The 18,068-nt window shown below is 40.1% G+C and overlaps 1 protein-coding gene across 1 annotated transcript in view; it reads right to left on the reverse strand.

Moving 5' to 3' along the window:
- Nucleotides 1-662: 662 nt before the first annotated feature.
- Nucleotides 663-18,068, reverse strand: part of cdk18 (cyclin dependent kinase 18) — a 56,867-nt gene continuing 39,461 nt past the window's right edge. Inside the window, exons 6-16 of the mRNA XM_056399082.1 lie at nt 16,901-17,015; nt 14,806-14,900; nt 14,639-14,701; nt 13,605-13,728; nt 12,894-13,014; nt 9,880-9,977; nt 9,637-9,742; nt 8,934-8,976; nt 8,733-8,823; nt 7,318-7,395; nt 663-6,675 (exon numbers count right to left, since the gene is read on the reverse strand). Of these exons, the coding sequence (XP_056255057.1) occupies nt 6,641-6,675; nt 7,318-7,395; nt 8,733-8,823; nt 8,934-8,976; nt 9,637-9,742; nt 9,880-9,977; nt 12,894-13,014; nt 13,605-13,728; nt 14,639-14,701; nt 14,806-14,900; nt 16,901-17,015 (969 nt within the window). The 3' untranslated portion in view covers nt 663-6,640. The remainder of the gene's footprint in view (nt 6,676-7,317; nt 7,396-8,732; nt 8,824-8,933; nt 8,977-9,636; nt 9,743-9,879; nt 9,978-12,893; nt 13,015-13,604; nt 13,729-14,638; nt 14,702-14,805; nt 14,901-16,900; nt 17,016-18,068) is intronic.

An 18,068-nucleotide genomic window follows, 5' to 3' on the forward strand; every position in this document is an offset into this window, starting at 1 on the left:
CATTTAAAGCTACAGACACAGAAACAGCCTGTTCTGAACAAGGCTGAAAAAGAGGGGTTTACAGGCATGCTGAAATATAGGATCGGAGTGGATTTTTTAACAAGAAATTTCAAAGACATGTTTTGGGGACCTCTGAGACTTATTTAAACTTGTTGAAAAAGAGCATAATATGTCGCTTTTAAGAGAGATTAATCAGCCTGCAGTCAGCCAAGGAAGACAAACAGTGTTAAAATATAAAGTTGTCATATTGATGGTGGTGACTGACAAGACTTAACATCTGTACAGTTGTTATTCCCGCTCAGGCCAATTGTGACCACAAGCCTCACATTGAGTAACAAGTTACATGAAGTGTATAGGATTGTAATCATGTATTTACCTTGTTTTGAAAATAGAATATAGTAATAAAATGGAATAAAGAAAATTCAGTTCATTTGCTTGGGTTATAGCAGTTTTAGGAGCTACAAGTCAGTGTCCATAAAAACTAAAAACAAAACTGTGCATTGACTTCCTATGATGATGTGATGATGTGTTGTTGCCCAATAGCACCATCTTGTGGCCATCTATGTTATTGTAAATTTGCCATTGTACTGCATACGTCAAGAACAACCTCTTAATAACTATGTAATTAGCCATAAAAAGAAAAGAGACTTTGAACAGTTGAGTGTTTTCCAGAGTTTTAATAGTTTATATATTCATTAATTAATCAATTATTGAATCAATTTTATGCCAGTTGGCAGTCACAGTACATTCAATTTCTCATTTTATAACCGCGTAGACAAATCACACAAAATATCACATCTCATACAAAATCTAAACTTATCTTTTATAAAACATTTAGACATAATCTGCAGGTCTTTTCTTTATTTTATTTTAAGTGCTCTATTGTTTTTTTTTTTTTAATACAGCATAAAACTCACTGAGTAAGATGAAAACATCTGTTAAAATACATATATATTATTTCTTTTTCATTACAGTATTTAAAATAGCTTCATTTACCACAACTAAACACAAAGTAATACTTCTGCCACTGAGGGAAGGGAGGGGGAGGTTTGGAAGTGTAACACCCACAGATGTACATCTCTCTGAAGTCCCTGGAGGTTTGCCCTGAATTTCTTTCTTCTCGCTGCTGTAACCTTTACTGGTGATCACTGTCTGCTGATCAAAGGATTGAATGGTCAACACATTATTCTTCCATCAGCTTCATTCACTTTTAGAGGTAGAAAAACTTTCAGCGGCCATTTAACTTTTACTTATACACAAACATAAATCTCCTGACCTTCGCACGTACGACTCTTCAAATCAGTCTGGCGCTTGATTGCTTTAGGGGTTCAGTGCTTGGCTTTAGGGCAGCTGAACACGACCTGCTTCTAAGGGTCAAACCATCAACACTCTGAATACTAGCCTCTCTACCTCTGGCTTCCCTGAACAGTCTCAAATGTCATTCATTTGCTACTTGATGACCTGTTCAAATCTGTGGATCCAATCAATCTAGAAGTGCTAAATGAAGACCAACTGCTGTAGACTTGCTGAGGACGTTTTGCTGCTCATCTGACAGGCCTCCTAAGTTCAGACTGACTGGTTGGGAGTCAATGAATTCTACTTCCGTAGGGTCGGTATCACATTGAGAGATGTTAAAAGTGAGAGTCATTAAAATCTCTGCACGGTTTGAACACACAGAGAAATAAGGGTTTTGTTTTTGCAGCCAAAGGTACATTTTTCAGAAAAGTTCTGTACTGTACTGTAAGGTACTGAAATGGTCCTTAGGGTGATAACTGTGGATCTTTGTTTAATTTTAGAGGTACAAAATCATTGCTGACAGCAAAGGGTACATAATGGTTCTTTTAACAAGATTAAGGTACAGACAGATGATGCTGCAAATCAGTGATAACACAATCTTGCTTTAAATAGATAATTGGGTTTGTTGCAATAAAATAGGCAACAATTTCCATTCAATTCAATTTCCATTTGTGTGTGAAACCTAAATGAAATTTTGCTTGGTTGAACTCAGTGATTAGAGCATGGCTCCTAATCTTATGTCGTATGCTTCATCTTAATGTTGAAAAGCATTTTTTAAAGGACAAATCATTGTTCTATCATAACAATACATGAAATGCACTGAAAATGGATTAGTTTACATATAAAATGTTGACTTTGATAAAAGATGTAAACTAATTGTCAGTTTTTAAAATAAATTTTGGTCAGTAACTGTAAATGTTTTTGTCTGTGAACTTAGGCAGATGTTTTTGCTTCATAAAGGTACCAAGTGAAATACTGCTTGAGCTGTACCTCATAAGGTATCACTTCTGGGGGCACCTCGGTGGCTCACCTGGTAGAGCATGTATTACATGGGTTTAGTCTTAACTGCAGCGGCCATGGGTTCAAGTCTGACCTATGACCCTTTGTTGTATGTCATTCCCTGTCTTTCACTGCACCTATCAAAATACAGTCAGAAATAACAGACATAAAAAATAATAAGGTACCAATTCTGTTCCTTTCCAGTGGGTATATTTTTGTACCAGGACATAAAGGTACATTTCTGTCACTAGGGGTACAGAAATGCACTGAACTGAGCACTGAGTACTGAACTGCGCTGTCATCTCGGGCACTGTGACACAGCGGTAAATGAGCAGGCTGTTGTAGAAGGAGAAGGCAAGGGAAGTGATGCTCTTCTCCTGTGGATGTGATGGTTCTAAAACTTTTATAGTGGCTGTATGTTGCCACTGTGCAGGCTGCACATGTGTTCTTATTGATTTCTGGTGATAGAGTCAGGGGTAGAAATCATCACCATAGAGGCACTTCAGTTGGCATGGCTACAGACCGCAATGTTTCAGATTTTGGAAGGCATGTGCTAGATCTGCAACTACATAACTGCAGAGGTTTGTATGCACGTGCATTTGCAGAGCCGAGCATACGAAGGATGTTATGGGGGCAAGGTTTGCTTGCAAGGATGTAGTTCGTAAAAAGTGTCCAACCATGTCTAGAGGCAAAAGTGTTCATAAACAGCCACACTTGAAGGCAAGGTGAAAAGCCTGCCATCATACAGATGAGTGAAACATGATGAATTGTACAACTGGTGATAACGACATATGCTTCTGTAGTCTTTCCTCAAAGGCTTCCATGGCATTGCACTTGGTTGTACACAATGAGTGATTCAAGTTGTGTGAAGAATAGAAAAAACTCTGTGAAGTGAGTGTGTTTGTCAGATCGTCTGTTGTTTCAGAATATTGTCGCCCAAATCTGGTGTTGTAAAGGTGAAGGGTGAGGGGGTTTTAAATGTTGTCTGATGATCTGACAAGCACTTTGGCCAAATGGCATTCATGTGAAAGTTGTTGAGCTGCCACAGTACATAGTACACTTGAACAGTAGTAGTTTAAAGATTATCACATCTGGTCTTGTTAAAAAGGATCACCCTTTCATTGTGGTTTTGAGTGTGGCCACTCAGAACAACTAACAACTAACAACTAACAACAACTAAACCCCTTTGGCCATAAAAACGAGTTCTTTTCTAGCATAACCCGGTTCTTAAGACTTATTACAGTCACAAAAGTCAAGGTGTGAATGCGTCATCAACTGCATGGGAAGGGAAGTCAAGACAGCATAGCAAGTACTTGACCCCTTTGTTGAGCGATGGTAGCTACAGTGTCATCTCGTCCTTTGTAGAGTGCTGAGTCTTGTCCTACAGGAAGTGGCCCTCCACAATGACCTTAACAATTCTCAATGTGTGAATGACCCTACAGTGGTTTAATGCCTGGGAAGGGGTCTGTATGCTGCAGTCTGAGTTCTTGTAGGATCATCTAACAGCATAATTTAGTAAGCAGGATTTCAACTTCTCTTTAAAGCTTTCTTTTTCCATTCTTCACACAACTACAGCTTTCAAGGAGAGTCCGTCCTCCATTATCCACAACAGTAATAAACAAAATTGTTTGAGGCTAACTTCAGCCTGGACTCCCCATGAATTAGTCACAACTGAATGTCTTCAAATGTCTTAAAAAATCTACAGCAGTAGCTTTTCACATAGCATTTCTTATGACCTGCATTACTCCTAATATTCACACACATACTATGGATCGAATCATGATTATATACAAAGGAAATAGTCCATGACCAGTCCACCATTTATATTACTACATCAAATTATAAAACATGTTTGGTCCACTCAAGAAATAAGCAAACAAATGCAACTTCATATCTGTAAGTCTGCTGAAAAGCACAGCACAATTTTAGTGACTGGAAGAATGATGGTGATAGAGAACCACTATTGTATTCCATACAGACTTATAGTGTCTCTTTCATATTGCACCGTTAACTTAACAGACATTGATCATGCCCCACAGGCTGGGCCCAGCCCCTTGTCATTGGTTTACATTACGACCACTCCCCAGAGCTGGACACAGAGGGAAAGGGTGGAGACAGAGTTAGGGCAGATTAAGCAGAGAGGAGAGTGTATTCTTGCCATAAACCACCATCACCATCATCTAGGGCATATGCATAACCTCTGGGCTCAATCATCCCAATAAGTCAGAAAATAACTGAGAGGGGCAAGTTTTTACATTTTTTACATTTGTGTCTGTTAACAGCTGAGTGGAATTTTTACTATATGTATTTTTTCACACTGGCTTTTGTGGATCTACAGCTGAAAGCAGCTTCCCGGCAACAGGTCTAATAGAGCTGAGCAAAACATAAGGGATAATGGTTACTCCTACTGAGAGTAAGTTGCTACGAGAAAGTACTTGCAGAACACACTTTCCCACACTTTTAGTGGTGTAAGTTTAAAGGGTTTTGGTGCAATATGGGGTCATATTTTGAAAACGTGTTAGGTAAGACACAAAGGGAAGGGAGCAGGCTTCAGAGGACACTTTTGGTTTGTGCAAATAGGAGACTAAGAAATACATACACTCATAGTGAGTTATTTACAGACACAAAGCAAATGCCTCCTAACACATTGGCTACACTAGATCAAATATAGATTCTTCACAAGCCAAAATATCATGCACAGTTTACTAAGGCAACTTCAAAAACTGGAGTGAAAGTCAGCTGTTAACACTGTATGGAACAAAAAAAAACCCCACACTGCGCTGAAACACGGGGCCACTGTAGCAAGGCAAATCTGTCGACATGAATCCATTGAAGTTATATATTCATGAAGCAGTCAGATTCTATGGTAGGTTAAATGTTTGCCTCATGTGAGGAGAGGTACCGTAGATGAACAGTGTGTTGCTACTATTTCAATGTCTGGAGTATTTGTGTATTTACAACTTCAAGACTGTCAGGTCACATCACATAAACCCATAGCTGCCATACTGGGGGAACCTTCTGACATTTCATCACAGATAAATCTGATTTAGTTTAAATTGCGCCAGATTATGAGCTAGCTATCATATCCAGGTAGCTAACCATTGTAAGCTAACGCATTTGTGCATTAGCTTACATACAGTATGAGGTTGAACCTTTATTGTTTGTTTGAGAGGTCTGCAGGCTAATGATTACATTTCTCTCTGTAATTAGCCTGTTAGTTCCTAAAGAGTTGAATGTGCTCTCTCTTTGTAAAGATACACACCCTGAGTTTGTTACACAGCTAGCGCCTAATACCACAAATGAGGCATTTTATGAGCTAATTCCAGTATACCAGATTCATTATGTTTAAATTTGACTTATGAATTTCTCTATCAGATGTTTATTCCTTATAACACAAAGAAGGCTTTGAAACACCATTTAGATATTCATGCTGAGAAATAAAAATGTACATAAAGCCCACGTGAACAGTTCAGGGAACATTAAATTACCAGAACCAGCAAATCCCAGAATGCCACTGTTGAATGCTGTTAAATTTGGAGGCACCGCTGGATGCTAAAGCAAAAATCAGAGAGTGTATCTTTGAGCTACATCTTGGTGTTTTGGTTTAGAGATGCGCCTAAATATTATCAAGACAAAACAATTAGCAAAATTTGAAAATGAAAAAAAAAAAAACCTCATTAGATTTTATGTAAAACTGAAGCGACCTCCGTTCACACCACAACCCTCCTCTTTGTTTGTCTCTGTGGTGTTTGTGTCAGGCAATACTTCTGCACACCTGCACCTGTCTGATGGTTCCAGATGTGGTAGCTACCTTAGATGGCCAGAGCTCTGGCTGAGCTCTGAATAGAAATGATACATGGTGGTAGTATGTCAAGCAGTTTTATTGAGTGGCCCAATTTTTTGTTCTTGGGTTAAAATGTATGTGTGTGTCAGCAGGATACTTTAATCTCTGGTGTCTCTGGTGCAACTGAGTAATGGCAGCATGTTCATTGTCGCTGATTGTGCAAATGTGTGCAAATATATGTGTGTGTGTGTGTGTGTGTGTGTGTGTGTGTGTGTGCGTAGGGAGAGTGTGTCTCAGCTCAGACAAAGTGCAGTACACCTTTATTTCCACAAACCCTGTGTCTCTCCACGGTCAGCTGCCATGGGAATGAGTGAGTGCACATGAGTGTGTGTGTGTGTGTGTGTAGGTGCGGCATGCTTGTGAATGTGCTGAGCTGTGTTAGCCTTTGTGCTGTGGTCCGGAAAGGCAGCTCCTCTTTTCTATGTGTGTGTGTGTGTGTGTGTGTGTGTGTGTGTGTGTGTGTGTGTGTGTGTGTGTCTCTGTTCCTCCTCTGTGCGACCTCTAGAAGATGCTTTGTCTCCGGTTCTTCCCTCGACCTGAGAGAGAGAGAGACAAAGCAAGATATCACTTCCTCTAAAATGGTGATAATTCATTGTTAACAAGCAGCAATTTTTTCCTCATGTTACCGATATCAGTTTGATGTTACTTGCTAAATATTCAAAGTATTGCTTTAAATGAGCCTACACAGGTGAAAATAAAGCCATGGGGAGATTTATTAAGTGTATGAAGAGCTTATTAGAGTGAAAATTGAATATGTAAACAACTCCTTGTTTATTTTCATAGTTTTCCCGTTCCTGTGAGACTCCTGTCTGTGGTATTTTATTTGTGTCCGAGTAAACAAACTGCGCTGGTTTCTTGCAGAGTTTAGCCAATTAGCAAAGTACCTCTGCTGACACTTTAGCATTTCAGATTGTTGTGGTCAGGAGCAATGCTGTTCCCATAGCTATCATTAGAGACTCACACTTGCTTTGAAACTTTTGTCAGTCTTACATGTAGACAAAACTAAACTCTATGAGAAACTAAGGAAAAAGAAATCTCTTCTCATTAGCAGTTTGAAAGCTGTACACTCATAATGTGCTGAACAAAGTCCATGTGCAGGACTGTTATAACTGTGAAGAAATGAGCGGCGACCAGTGACTTGACCAAAGTTTGTGGTGAAGTCATGTCATGTTCTTTACCCAAAGGCTGGAACACGGAGCTGCGGTGGCCCGGGTCCTTCTGGAGCTGCACCTCTCTGAGGGAAAACACTGAGGCAGCTGAAACAAAGAGACGAGAGAGGAAAGACGAGCACAGACACAAGTCTTTGTATGTTGCCTCTAATTGGAAACGAGACATGCGCTTAAAACAACCCCCCTTATCATACAACCCAGAGGTTCCAACCTGACATGCAAACTTTAAGACAAATGCACAAATGTGATTACTAATGTGTTGTTGAAAACAAAAATGTATAGTTCCACTCTAACTATGTTTATGCTGTAATGTGTAGATGTTACTTTGAAATTCTGCTATAAGTCGGCAAACCTTTTGTTGCTGTTCACACTTCTCTAACATTATCACACAAGGTTAAATGTTTAAAAGAGTAAACAGTCGTTTGCAGGGTAAAGATTATTAAACTGTAGATTATGCAAGAAAAGTAACTGAATGCAGGTAAAGCAGCTGTGGAACACAATCAGTTGCTTACTTGTACTGTGTTAATATACATCTGCTTTCAAAAAGACAAGATCAAACAGAACATATTTTACCCTGATACCAAGCCAGAGTATTCAAAATTTAACTGCTGCGTTGCAAACTTACATTACACAGTGCAGTGACAGATTCTGCTCTTTTCTTTACGGATTGTCATTTATATTTGTGCACATCAGAGGTGCTGGAACTAGATCTGGAAACTGTGGCGATTACATCAGAAATCACCTGACCACAGACAGTAACATCTTATAGAGCAGACAAACCCGTGCAACATCGTCGTGGTGGGTGTGACACAAGCTAGCGACCTTTTGCAAACGTTATCATCAACCAAAAACATTCTCCAACAATTGAACTGACTTTGTGCCATGCACCACTTCATGTTTGATCAGTCCCATATCATCTTGAATGATGTGTCCTTTGAGCCACATTGCTTACATCCCATAGAAAAAGAATAGGGGCTAAATTTGCGTCACTTTGGTCAGAAATTTAATTCGGTAAAACCCCACAGTTTCTAAACAGCGTGTTCTGTCCTTCTGAACTGAAAATGACCAAAAAGCACAGGATTCAAGTATGATTTTAAGAAAAGGCCACTGCTGGGATGGAAAATTAACACATTTACCGGAGAAGTGCAGTCTGCTTTTCACAGTCGGAGCTGCCAAGAACTGTGGACCTCAAAAACACTTGAGAGGTTTTTATAGAGTGTGTACAGTGTGTAGTGAGTGTGTGTGTGTGTGTGTAGGTGCGGCATGCTTGTGAATGTGCTGAACTGTGTTAGCCTTTGTGCTGTGGTCCGGAAAGGCAGCTCCTCTTTTCTATGTGTGTGTGTGTGTGTGTGTGTGTGTGTGTGTGTGTGTGTGTGTGTGTGTGTGTGTGTGTGTGTGTGTGTGCGCGTGTGCGTGTGTCTTACTGTCTGCCAAATTGTGTATGTTATCCCCCAGACTCAGGAAGTAGGGGTGTCGTAGAGCGCCTTCAGATGAGATTCTGCTCCTGGTGTCGTACTGCAATCATAATACAAAAAGCAGCTGATTAGTCAGACTGTCTGTGAAATAAATTATAAGGTCTGTCTCAAATCCATGTGTGTGAAGGTGATTGAGCTTTTGTCTCATACCAGCAGCAGAGCAGACAGCAGGTCAATCCCCTCTGTGTCCAACCTGATGGACACAAAGGAAAAACTTCAGCTTGTACTGTGATTCTCCAGGAAAGAATAAATCTGATACTGATAACATAACAAAAATAATCTGAAGAATGCTATCCTACAACAAATATTGTGACAAAAAACAACAAAGTATAAAACTCAACACACTAATATAAATAAAAATGCAATGGTACAATAATAATCTCTTTAGTCCTGTTGACATTAATCTCCAGAATTAGAGTTTCTATTTTTGGACCTGAGCTCATGTTTGGGATAAATACAGAACTTCACTTCAGCAGTCTGTTAAACTAAGGGCACTATAAAGTAGCTCAAAATTAGCCCTTTAACTTTTTACCTGTAGTATATTTCAATGCTAATATTTTTGTACCTTTACTCAAGTAGTATTTTGAATTTGCAGTGCAGTGTATTTATGTATATGTAGAGTACTTCCACAACTGGCCAACATGCCAAACTAAGGTGGTGAACATGGTAAACATACCTTATACATCAGCATGTTAGTATTGTCACTGTGAGCATGTTAGCATTCCAACATTAGCATTTAGTTGTGTGCAAGTTGAGCCTAACAGAGCAGCTAGCATGGCTGCAGACTCTCACTCTTGAGTTTTTCCTTCACTCCCCCCTCAGCTGAACAGACAGTGAGATTTGTTAGCGATACCTGGGCACATGGTTGATGAGAGCTTGAGGTTTGTACTGAGGGAAGAGGTAGGACCCAAACTCCTCATTACTGCTGATACCAGACCAAGTCTCTTCCGTTGGAGTGCCTGACAGACAAAGAACAAAGGAAATACGTGGTCATCTACTCTCTCAGGACGCTGAGACTTACAATACTTATTCTGACATCATACATCACTTTTTAGTGTGGCCTGTAAGATATTGTTATATGTTGTTGTTCTTTTACCCATGAGCCTGTAAATGAGATGTAGCTCCTCCTTCACAGTGGCACCAGGAAACATGGGACGACCTGTTGCCATCTCATACAGGATACAGCCCACGCCCCTGGAAGAAGAGGTGGGAGATGAAGTCCTACATATTGAAACTGTACATGAGGCCCCGTTCAACAAACACACCACGCTTCAAAGTGTTGCCGATCATAAGTGCAAACACGTATGGTGTGAGTGGTCACACTGCAGTCTTTTGTTCCACCCAGGGTGGCGTGTTGAGGAGGTGCCGTTGTGGCCTGATGAGAGGATACGTAGCTAGGTGAACTCATAAAAGGCTGTCGTGTTGCTAGACAGCCACGGTTTTCTCACCATGGCAAACTGCTATTGAGCAGAAACACATGAATGGAGCGAATGGAGATGAATTACGCTTCATTGTGTGACTAGTGACTCACCTCTCTGCTAACAACTTGGGTGATTTTAATAGATATGCATGATTCCTGGAAATCCTGGACTATCCTCAAGCTGTTAGATATCTATTTAATTCACCAAGTAACAGCATCTTCCAGTACCAGGGCTGGGACGGGTGTTGAGGACCCTGTGTGCTTTGGGTCGCCCTGTTGCTCTGTTCAGATCCAGGCTGAGGCTACATGGCACCGCCTGTGTGTGTAAATATTAGGGGTGGGCGGATCAATACTTAAAGTATCAGCGCTAATACCAATAAATCTCATTTTGAGTTTTGATACTAGCGTCATTGGGATCAATGCCAAAGCAAACTGAGCCCCCGCACATCAGATGAGGTTCTGGGCACATCAAGTTTGTTTATTGCATCTGGTTTTTGCTTCTCTGCTGCTGTTGTGTGCAGCGATCACAGAATTCACACAACATGAATGTATTTACCATTAAAACTGTCCTGCATTTTAACACAAATATCATTAACAGACAAAAGTAAAAACTAAGTCCTGATGTTTGGCAACTTAATGAAAATATATTCACAAGTACCCGATGACAAATTCACCTCATAACAGTGATACACTGCTCTCTTCTACATGAGTCTATTAGCTGCTTAAGTAAGAAAATAAAGGTATTGGTGTGGCTATCAATATTTGTGATTCCATATTCAGTATCATATCAAAATCACATTGTGTAGCTCAACCCTGAGAAAAATGAGATAATCGCAGTTAAAGTTGTTGTAGCTTATTGACTTTATACAAATGGCCACACACTACATAAGACAGTCCTTAAAGATCCCCCCAAACATGTTTTAAGACATATAAAATGACTATGCTTTGAGTCTGATCTGCTTTATTCCACTAAGAGTTAAATGAACTGGTCAAACTTTTCTTAAAATTACATCTGCTGCTAATCACTCATTGAAAAATCCAGACTCCATGAATATGCAAATATCTTTTCTTTCAAATGTTTTACTGTTGAACACAAGATGTCTCCTACTTCACTGAAAAGTCCATTCACAGTGTATGTGCGCTGTAAGTTTCCACACTGCATATGTACGGTGGCCCTGAGAGCTCAACGCACTGTAACTTGGAGAAACAGACAAAACAAAAGAAAATTCAGAAAACATCTTCATTAATTTGCCAACACATGCGCTTCAAATACTTACAACACAATCAAATACAGAAATGCGCTGCAAGTAGCACAGACCCTGGCTGGGACACTTCTGAAGTTAAAAGCATTGGTCAATAACGGTGCATGGATTATATGTATTAGGTTAGATGTGTAACAAGATCGTTCGATGTGCGGCAGTTTGGATCACTCTTGATAAGACGAGATTAACTTTTGAAGCAGCAGTTTTACTTCCCTCCGCATTTCGCCCGCTTCACAAAAACACAACTTCCTGTCTCCAAGTCGCACCTCGCTAAACTAACCAACCAGAGGCGAGGAGGACTGAGGTAAATAAGAGGAAAACTACAGAGATGGATTCAGGAGGTTACCATGACTGTTTTAAAAGATGCAGATGTAAATATTTAAACTTGTAAATAATAATGGTAGTTTCACATGTTAAACTCGGCAAAGAGAAACTTTCCTCCTTCAGCAGATCAATATGAAAACACCCCTCTAATGTCACATCGGTCTGATCAGTGAAACTAAAACATCAAGTAATGATAAGAAAAGTTACTGAGCAGCTCATAGAATTTGTTTTTGGAAGAATTTTGAAAAAACACAAACTTATCAGATGGCAGTCAGACTAATGAGATGGGAAAAACTACATCACATTTGATGCGCGGACCACAGGCAGGGAGGACCCAAACACAGCAGGCAGATACAGTGAGGAGACCTTAATGACATGATGATGAAGACTTACAGGGAAACACACAGACGGGCAGAGAGGTAGAGGAATGAGAATACACTATGATCTGGGGGGAGCAGGTAAAACAGGTACATTTAAATACTAGCTGGATAACTGGGAAACTGAGAACAGGTGTGTGGTTGGGCTTGGATGTCAGGTAACGGGGACAGGAGGGAAAATCTGAGGGTATCTGGTGGATGAATGAGGAATGACAGTTGAGAAGATTCCTTGGCGGGATTTGCTTTGACCAAGGAAGGTTTCTTCCTTTCCTATGTCACTTTGCACCCACCTAATGTTGTTTTTCCCACCTTATACGTTGCTAAAGACGACGAACATGGCGATGGAGGACCCTGACCTATATGGTGTCTTATATATTTTACGTATTTTAAGTGAACCAGGCACACAATTCTTTGAAATCCTCAGCCTTACATTCAGATGAGCTTGAATTAGTTCCAGAGAGTCAGCCTTGCTCAACACAAATATGAAAATCTACACAATACATACAGTAACTGTTGCATCCCATTTAAACCTACAGAACAAGCTGCATGTTATATAATATCTTACTATCTCCATTTAGGCTTTCAAGGCCTCAGCTCTCACTTTTGAGATGCTCAGTCACAGGACATAGTGAGTCGTCGCAGTGCAGTATGTGCACCAATGTGAGCAGATGTTCATTGTGGCACTGGGGCTCGGTGCACTGTGATCAAATAACCATGTGCTACTCACCACATGTCGATGGGTGTGGAGTATTCTGTAGAGCCCAGCAGCACGTCAGGGGGCCTGTACCACAGAGTTACCACCTCATTGGAGTAGGTTTTAGTGGGGACGGACTTGGCCCTGGCCAGACCTGAACAACACAGGGTTTAAGGTTGCGAAACCTTAGTAACAGCAGAACGGCAGAATTGTGCAAATATTCTTTCACTCTCACTATCTTTGTACCAAGATTCCCTTGAAATGACAAGTATTATGTGTCAGTACAGGTGTAATACAAAACATTATTTGCATTAAATATCAAGTGTATCAGTGCAGACACACATCATAGCATCTTAGCCTTAACCTTTACACACTGTGTTGGCATAGAGTTCACTACAGATCAGTGTCACCAAAGAAAAATGTCGGAATAGTCCCTCTATCGGCTCATTTGCTGCGTTTAGTTAAAATTAAACAGCCAAGGAATTTTGGTGGGTTTATCTTCCAGCACAAAACTGAAAAAACTCAGAGTGAGAGAGGCGCACAGTTGCTAGGATACAGGAAGTAAAGGTGCTAAAGTAATCAAGAGAGAAGATCTCAGAGTGGCAGTAAAATATAACTAGAAAGCGATTGTGGCAGGAAACAAGTTTCTACAACCACATTTGCATTTTATATATATATATATATATATATATATATATATAGAGAGAGAGAGAGAGAGAGAGAGAGAGAGTGCTGTTTTCCTACCAAAGTCAGCTAGTTTAAGCTCGCCCTTATCGTTGATGAGCAGGTTCTGAGGCTTTAGGTCTCTGTGGAGGATTTTCCTCTTGTGGCAGTAGGACAGACCACGCAGCAGCTGGAACATGAAGATCTGTAGGAAAATGAACCAAACAACATGAACCAAAAAAAGAAAAAAACAGTCATATTGGAATATTTATTTACAATATTTTGTATATTTTTAACATTAAATAAGTTTTTGTCATTTTCAACTTTCAGGGCATCAGTAAGTGATGTCAAAAGACCTTCTGCATTAATATTTCAGCTGCTTAGCCCTGTAACGTTGGTAATCTTAAAGTGGCAATCTCATAGATTTTCATTTAAATAAATTAAATGTGAGTCATCTATTGCACTGACTTGACACTGACTTGTGATTGAGCCTATAGCCCACTGATGTTCCTGGAAAAGGTTAAGTTGCTGCTAATACAAACTGAACATTTAAAAGCATTTAACGGGTAAAACACGAGCTGGCTTTTATAAAAGAGTAACAGAAGGAGTAGCAGCCACAGTGAGTCGTTAGATGAAGAACTGCACACCCCCAACTTCTCAGCTAGGTAATCAAATCCTTTCACTGTGCACTGCTGTTCGCAGTCTCATGCTGTGTGCAGCATAAAGTCAGACCACGGTTGCCCACAGAATGATAGACAAAGGTCAAACATTGCATGACTTCTTTATTACAACAACAATTGTTTGTATTGCTGTCGCCAGAATTCTTTGACCTGTTGTATTACACCACTAGTATCTACAGGTGTCGCCAAATCAGCAAAGACTGAAATCTTCAAGATTGCCACTTTAATGTAATAGCATAAAATAACATTGTCTATCTATCTATCTATCTATCTATCTATCTATCTATCTATCTATCTATCTATCTATCTATCTATCTATCTATCTATCTATCTATCTATCCAATACTTGTCCCTGTCTGTCTTTGGTATGTGGTTGATTGCGTCACTGACATCTGATGCAGCTGCTGTTGACTCACTTCCTTGTGTGTGGCTCACCTTGACGTTGTACATGCTCATGAGATTCCCGCAGTTGTCCAAATACTGTTTAAGGTCACTATCCTGGAAGACAAAAGCTACAGTATTCACTGTCAGATCTATCCATATTGCACTTTTGTATTTGAGGCCGACAGCTTCAGAACGCCTGGTTACTGCAGTGTACTCACAAGATACTCAAACACCAGTGTGAGGCAGCGGTCGGTGTGGATGATGTCGTGCAGCGTGACGATGTTGGCGTGCTTCAGGTTCTTCAGTAGAGATACTGTGTGGACAAAGGAAGTAGACGAAAGTCGCAAAAGCCTCTCCAACAGTAGAAACAAGTCCAATAGAAACTACAACAAAACAATCTTCTAACGCCTGCTGCTCTGACAGCAGCTTAGCTATTATTTAAGGTTTAGGATAAACTTGTGTAGTCTGGAACAAAATCATGTGGATCATGTGGTCAATAAACCCAGCTGCTGTGTCCCGAAGAGATCACCTAAACTCCACTATAGAGGACATCGTATCTGAGGTTTAACATAACCCAAATGCAGATCTGGATTAACTGAGGTTTAAAGGAGCTATTTGTACGTCTTTCTATTGTTACATTGCCAACGTTAGCATTAACAGCTAGTTCAGCATCAAACTTCATTCCTATACTCGCCATCAGCTGTCCGATTGTTTTGCTTCTTTTTCTATCAGTGCTTTTCTTCTACTGAAGTTAGCATGCTAACCAGCTAGCTTGGGTCTGGTCGGCCCGTCTCGTCACTTTCCAATGTAATTCCAACTGAGTCTCTGTAGCGCCCAGCCTATCCTGAAGAAGTAGCGCTGCTCAGAGGGCGTGTTATAACTTCTTGTCTTGTAAATGCAACAATGGCTGAAGCTCTTGCCAAGACTGGTAACTAAACAGCTGTTAATGCTAATCTTAACTATGTAGCGAAAGCAAAACTTATAGCTCCTTTAAAGAATTTGCGGCTTTTGCCAAACATGCAAGCTGCGACTTGCTACGAGAGATAACTCCCTCTAAAGTTCATTTTTATATATTTAACTAATCAAAAGAAACACTAAACTTTCGACTCATGGAAGGACACACGAGGGATGCAGGATTTGCTAATGTATGTGCAACTTGTGAATGAAATGGTGCTATTTGTGATCTGTGCGCAATCAATGCTCACTAATTATTTTTGATCAACATCAGTGTCCTCAAGACTCTGTTTCACTTCCTCAAAATTGACTGGATGAAAAAGACTAAAGACCGAAGGCCAGATGAACCAAACAGTCAGCTCTCCGTGTGATAAGAAAGCCAGCAAGTTATCCTGCATGTCAATTATGAATTTAGCCATAATGTCCATTTCCAGGTGGCTCCTGATTGTCTCAGAGACAAATGTTTGAAATGATTCATGTAAAAATCCTGTTTATCTGGAAAGCTGTAGGAAGCTTGTGCACCTTCAGTTCTTCAACGGAGGTGGCAAGTGGAAAGTTTGCACAATCACCAGAGTCAAAATAGCCACAGCTGTGGGAAATAGGTCAGTTTGAAAATAACATCATTTTCCTTTAAGGACAGAAGAAAAGCACAAGATCATTCATTCATTGTATTTTTAGAAGGTGTCACATCTGTCTCAGTCTATCTTTGATGCTCGAAGGAGAATTATCTGAAAAAACTGAAGAGGTCATTTCATAACAACTATGTATGAACTAATGCACCAACACATGTCCATTACATGTACATGCAAGGTGGACATGAGGTCAATGTGTCAGTAAACTGTCACCTGAGGCTTTGAAATGATCAACTGTCTGACCAGTTCTGCCTGTAATTTTAATGTAGGTCATTAGGACATTGTAAGGAGACAGTTATTGCTGTGGTGGCAAAATGTTCTATGACATGACACTGTATGTTGTTATGTACATTAAAACATTTCTATATTCTTTCCTCAGCAATTTGTAAAATAAAAGTTCAAACCAGTTTCTGAGTCTTATTAAGTTGTTTCCCTTTGATTGACCCGTGTGAGGGAACTCCATCACAAGCCCAGTTTAGATGCTAAGTCACACAGCAACAGCCCACATGTAAAGGAGTGTTCAGTTAAATGAAAGAGGAAGATTAAAATGTGCTGTAGTCAATTACTTCTTTAAATTAGTTCATCTAAAAATAGAATCATTATTTACTGAGGGCAGCACACATTGCCCTCAACCTTGACTGAACATCAGAGTGTTTGCTGTGTGTGTGTGTGTGTGTGTGTGTGTGTGTGTGTGTGTGTGTGTGTGTGTTTGCTGCTGTGTGTGTACCCTCTCTGATAGCAGTGCATGGCGCTCCCTCCTCGTGCTCCAATCGAATCTCCTTCAACGCCACCAGGTTCTCTGTTAGCTTGCTTCGCCCTTTGAACACTGTCGCATACGTCCCCTACACACACACACACACACACACACACACACACACACACATACACACTATGTGTGACTTTCTGATAATATTATATACAAAAAAAACAGCAGATATGCCTTTTTGCTATTATTAGGAGGAGAATAATGAAGTTACTTTGATTGGAATCTGTTCACTGCCTATTTACTTTCATTTTCTATACTGTAGCACGTAAACAAAAAGATTAACAAATAATAAATTCCACCTGACTAAATGAGGCCAGAAGCTTGAACCTCAAATCGCATCAAAACGTTATGTAATGCAAGCATCTTTAAACCGGCTCTGATTTAAACCTTTAATTCAAAGCATATTTGTTTCTTCAGGATCTGATTATTGAGGTTTTGATTAATGACTATCACAGCTCATCTTTCTCACTCATGATTATCATTCACATAAATAAATAAATAAACATATACTGGCTTTGCACAGTATGTATTAGGTGTTATAATAGCTGTATATTAACCACAGGCAGTAAAGAGACAAAATGTTTTCCACTGCTATCTGCTGCTAAGCCTTGTGACTGAGACTAATGCAGACAGCTTCTGTCATTAATCATTCCCCACTCCTTAAGGCAATAACCGTTCTCAAATAAATGGTTTGGGATTTAAGTGCATCATCCGTGTCGTGCGATCTTAATGGCCTCTTCATCCAATGCACGTCCGAGCATTGTGATCCTACGGAGAGCAACGCATCTAAGCACATGGTGTGAATGTATATTTAACACTGTTTTTATTCTTGTTAAGCTGCGCCAGCCACGCAGAACTAATGCAAGAAACCAGACGCACGCATAGTGTAGTTTGTCTTGTTTAGGCATATCAGCAGAGCTACCGTACCCTTTTTGACAGACGTCGTCTCCCCCGAGTGGTTTGACTCATATGCAGCCTGATAAGTATAATGAAGTCTCGCAGACAACTCGTGGTCAACATGGTTTACAGAATACACCATGGAGATGGTTTATTTTATATTTTATATTGCTCAGCGGCTGCAGCAGTGTGGGTGTAGAAGTGGAGCACTAATCCCTCACTGAACCAGCTG

Source organism: Seriola aureovittata, chromosome 2, assembly GCF_021018895.1.
Source record: "Seriola aureovittata isolate HTS-2021-v1 ecotype China chromosome 2, ASM2101889v1, whole genome shotgun sequence".
NCBI lineage: Eukaryota > Metazoa > Chordata > Actinopteri > Carangiformes > Carangidae > Seriola > Seriola aureovittata.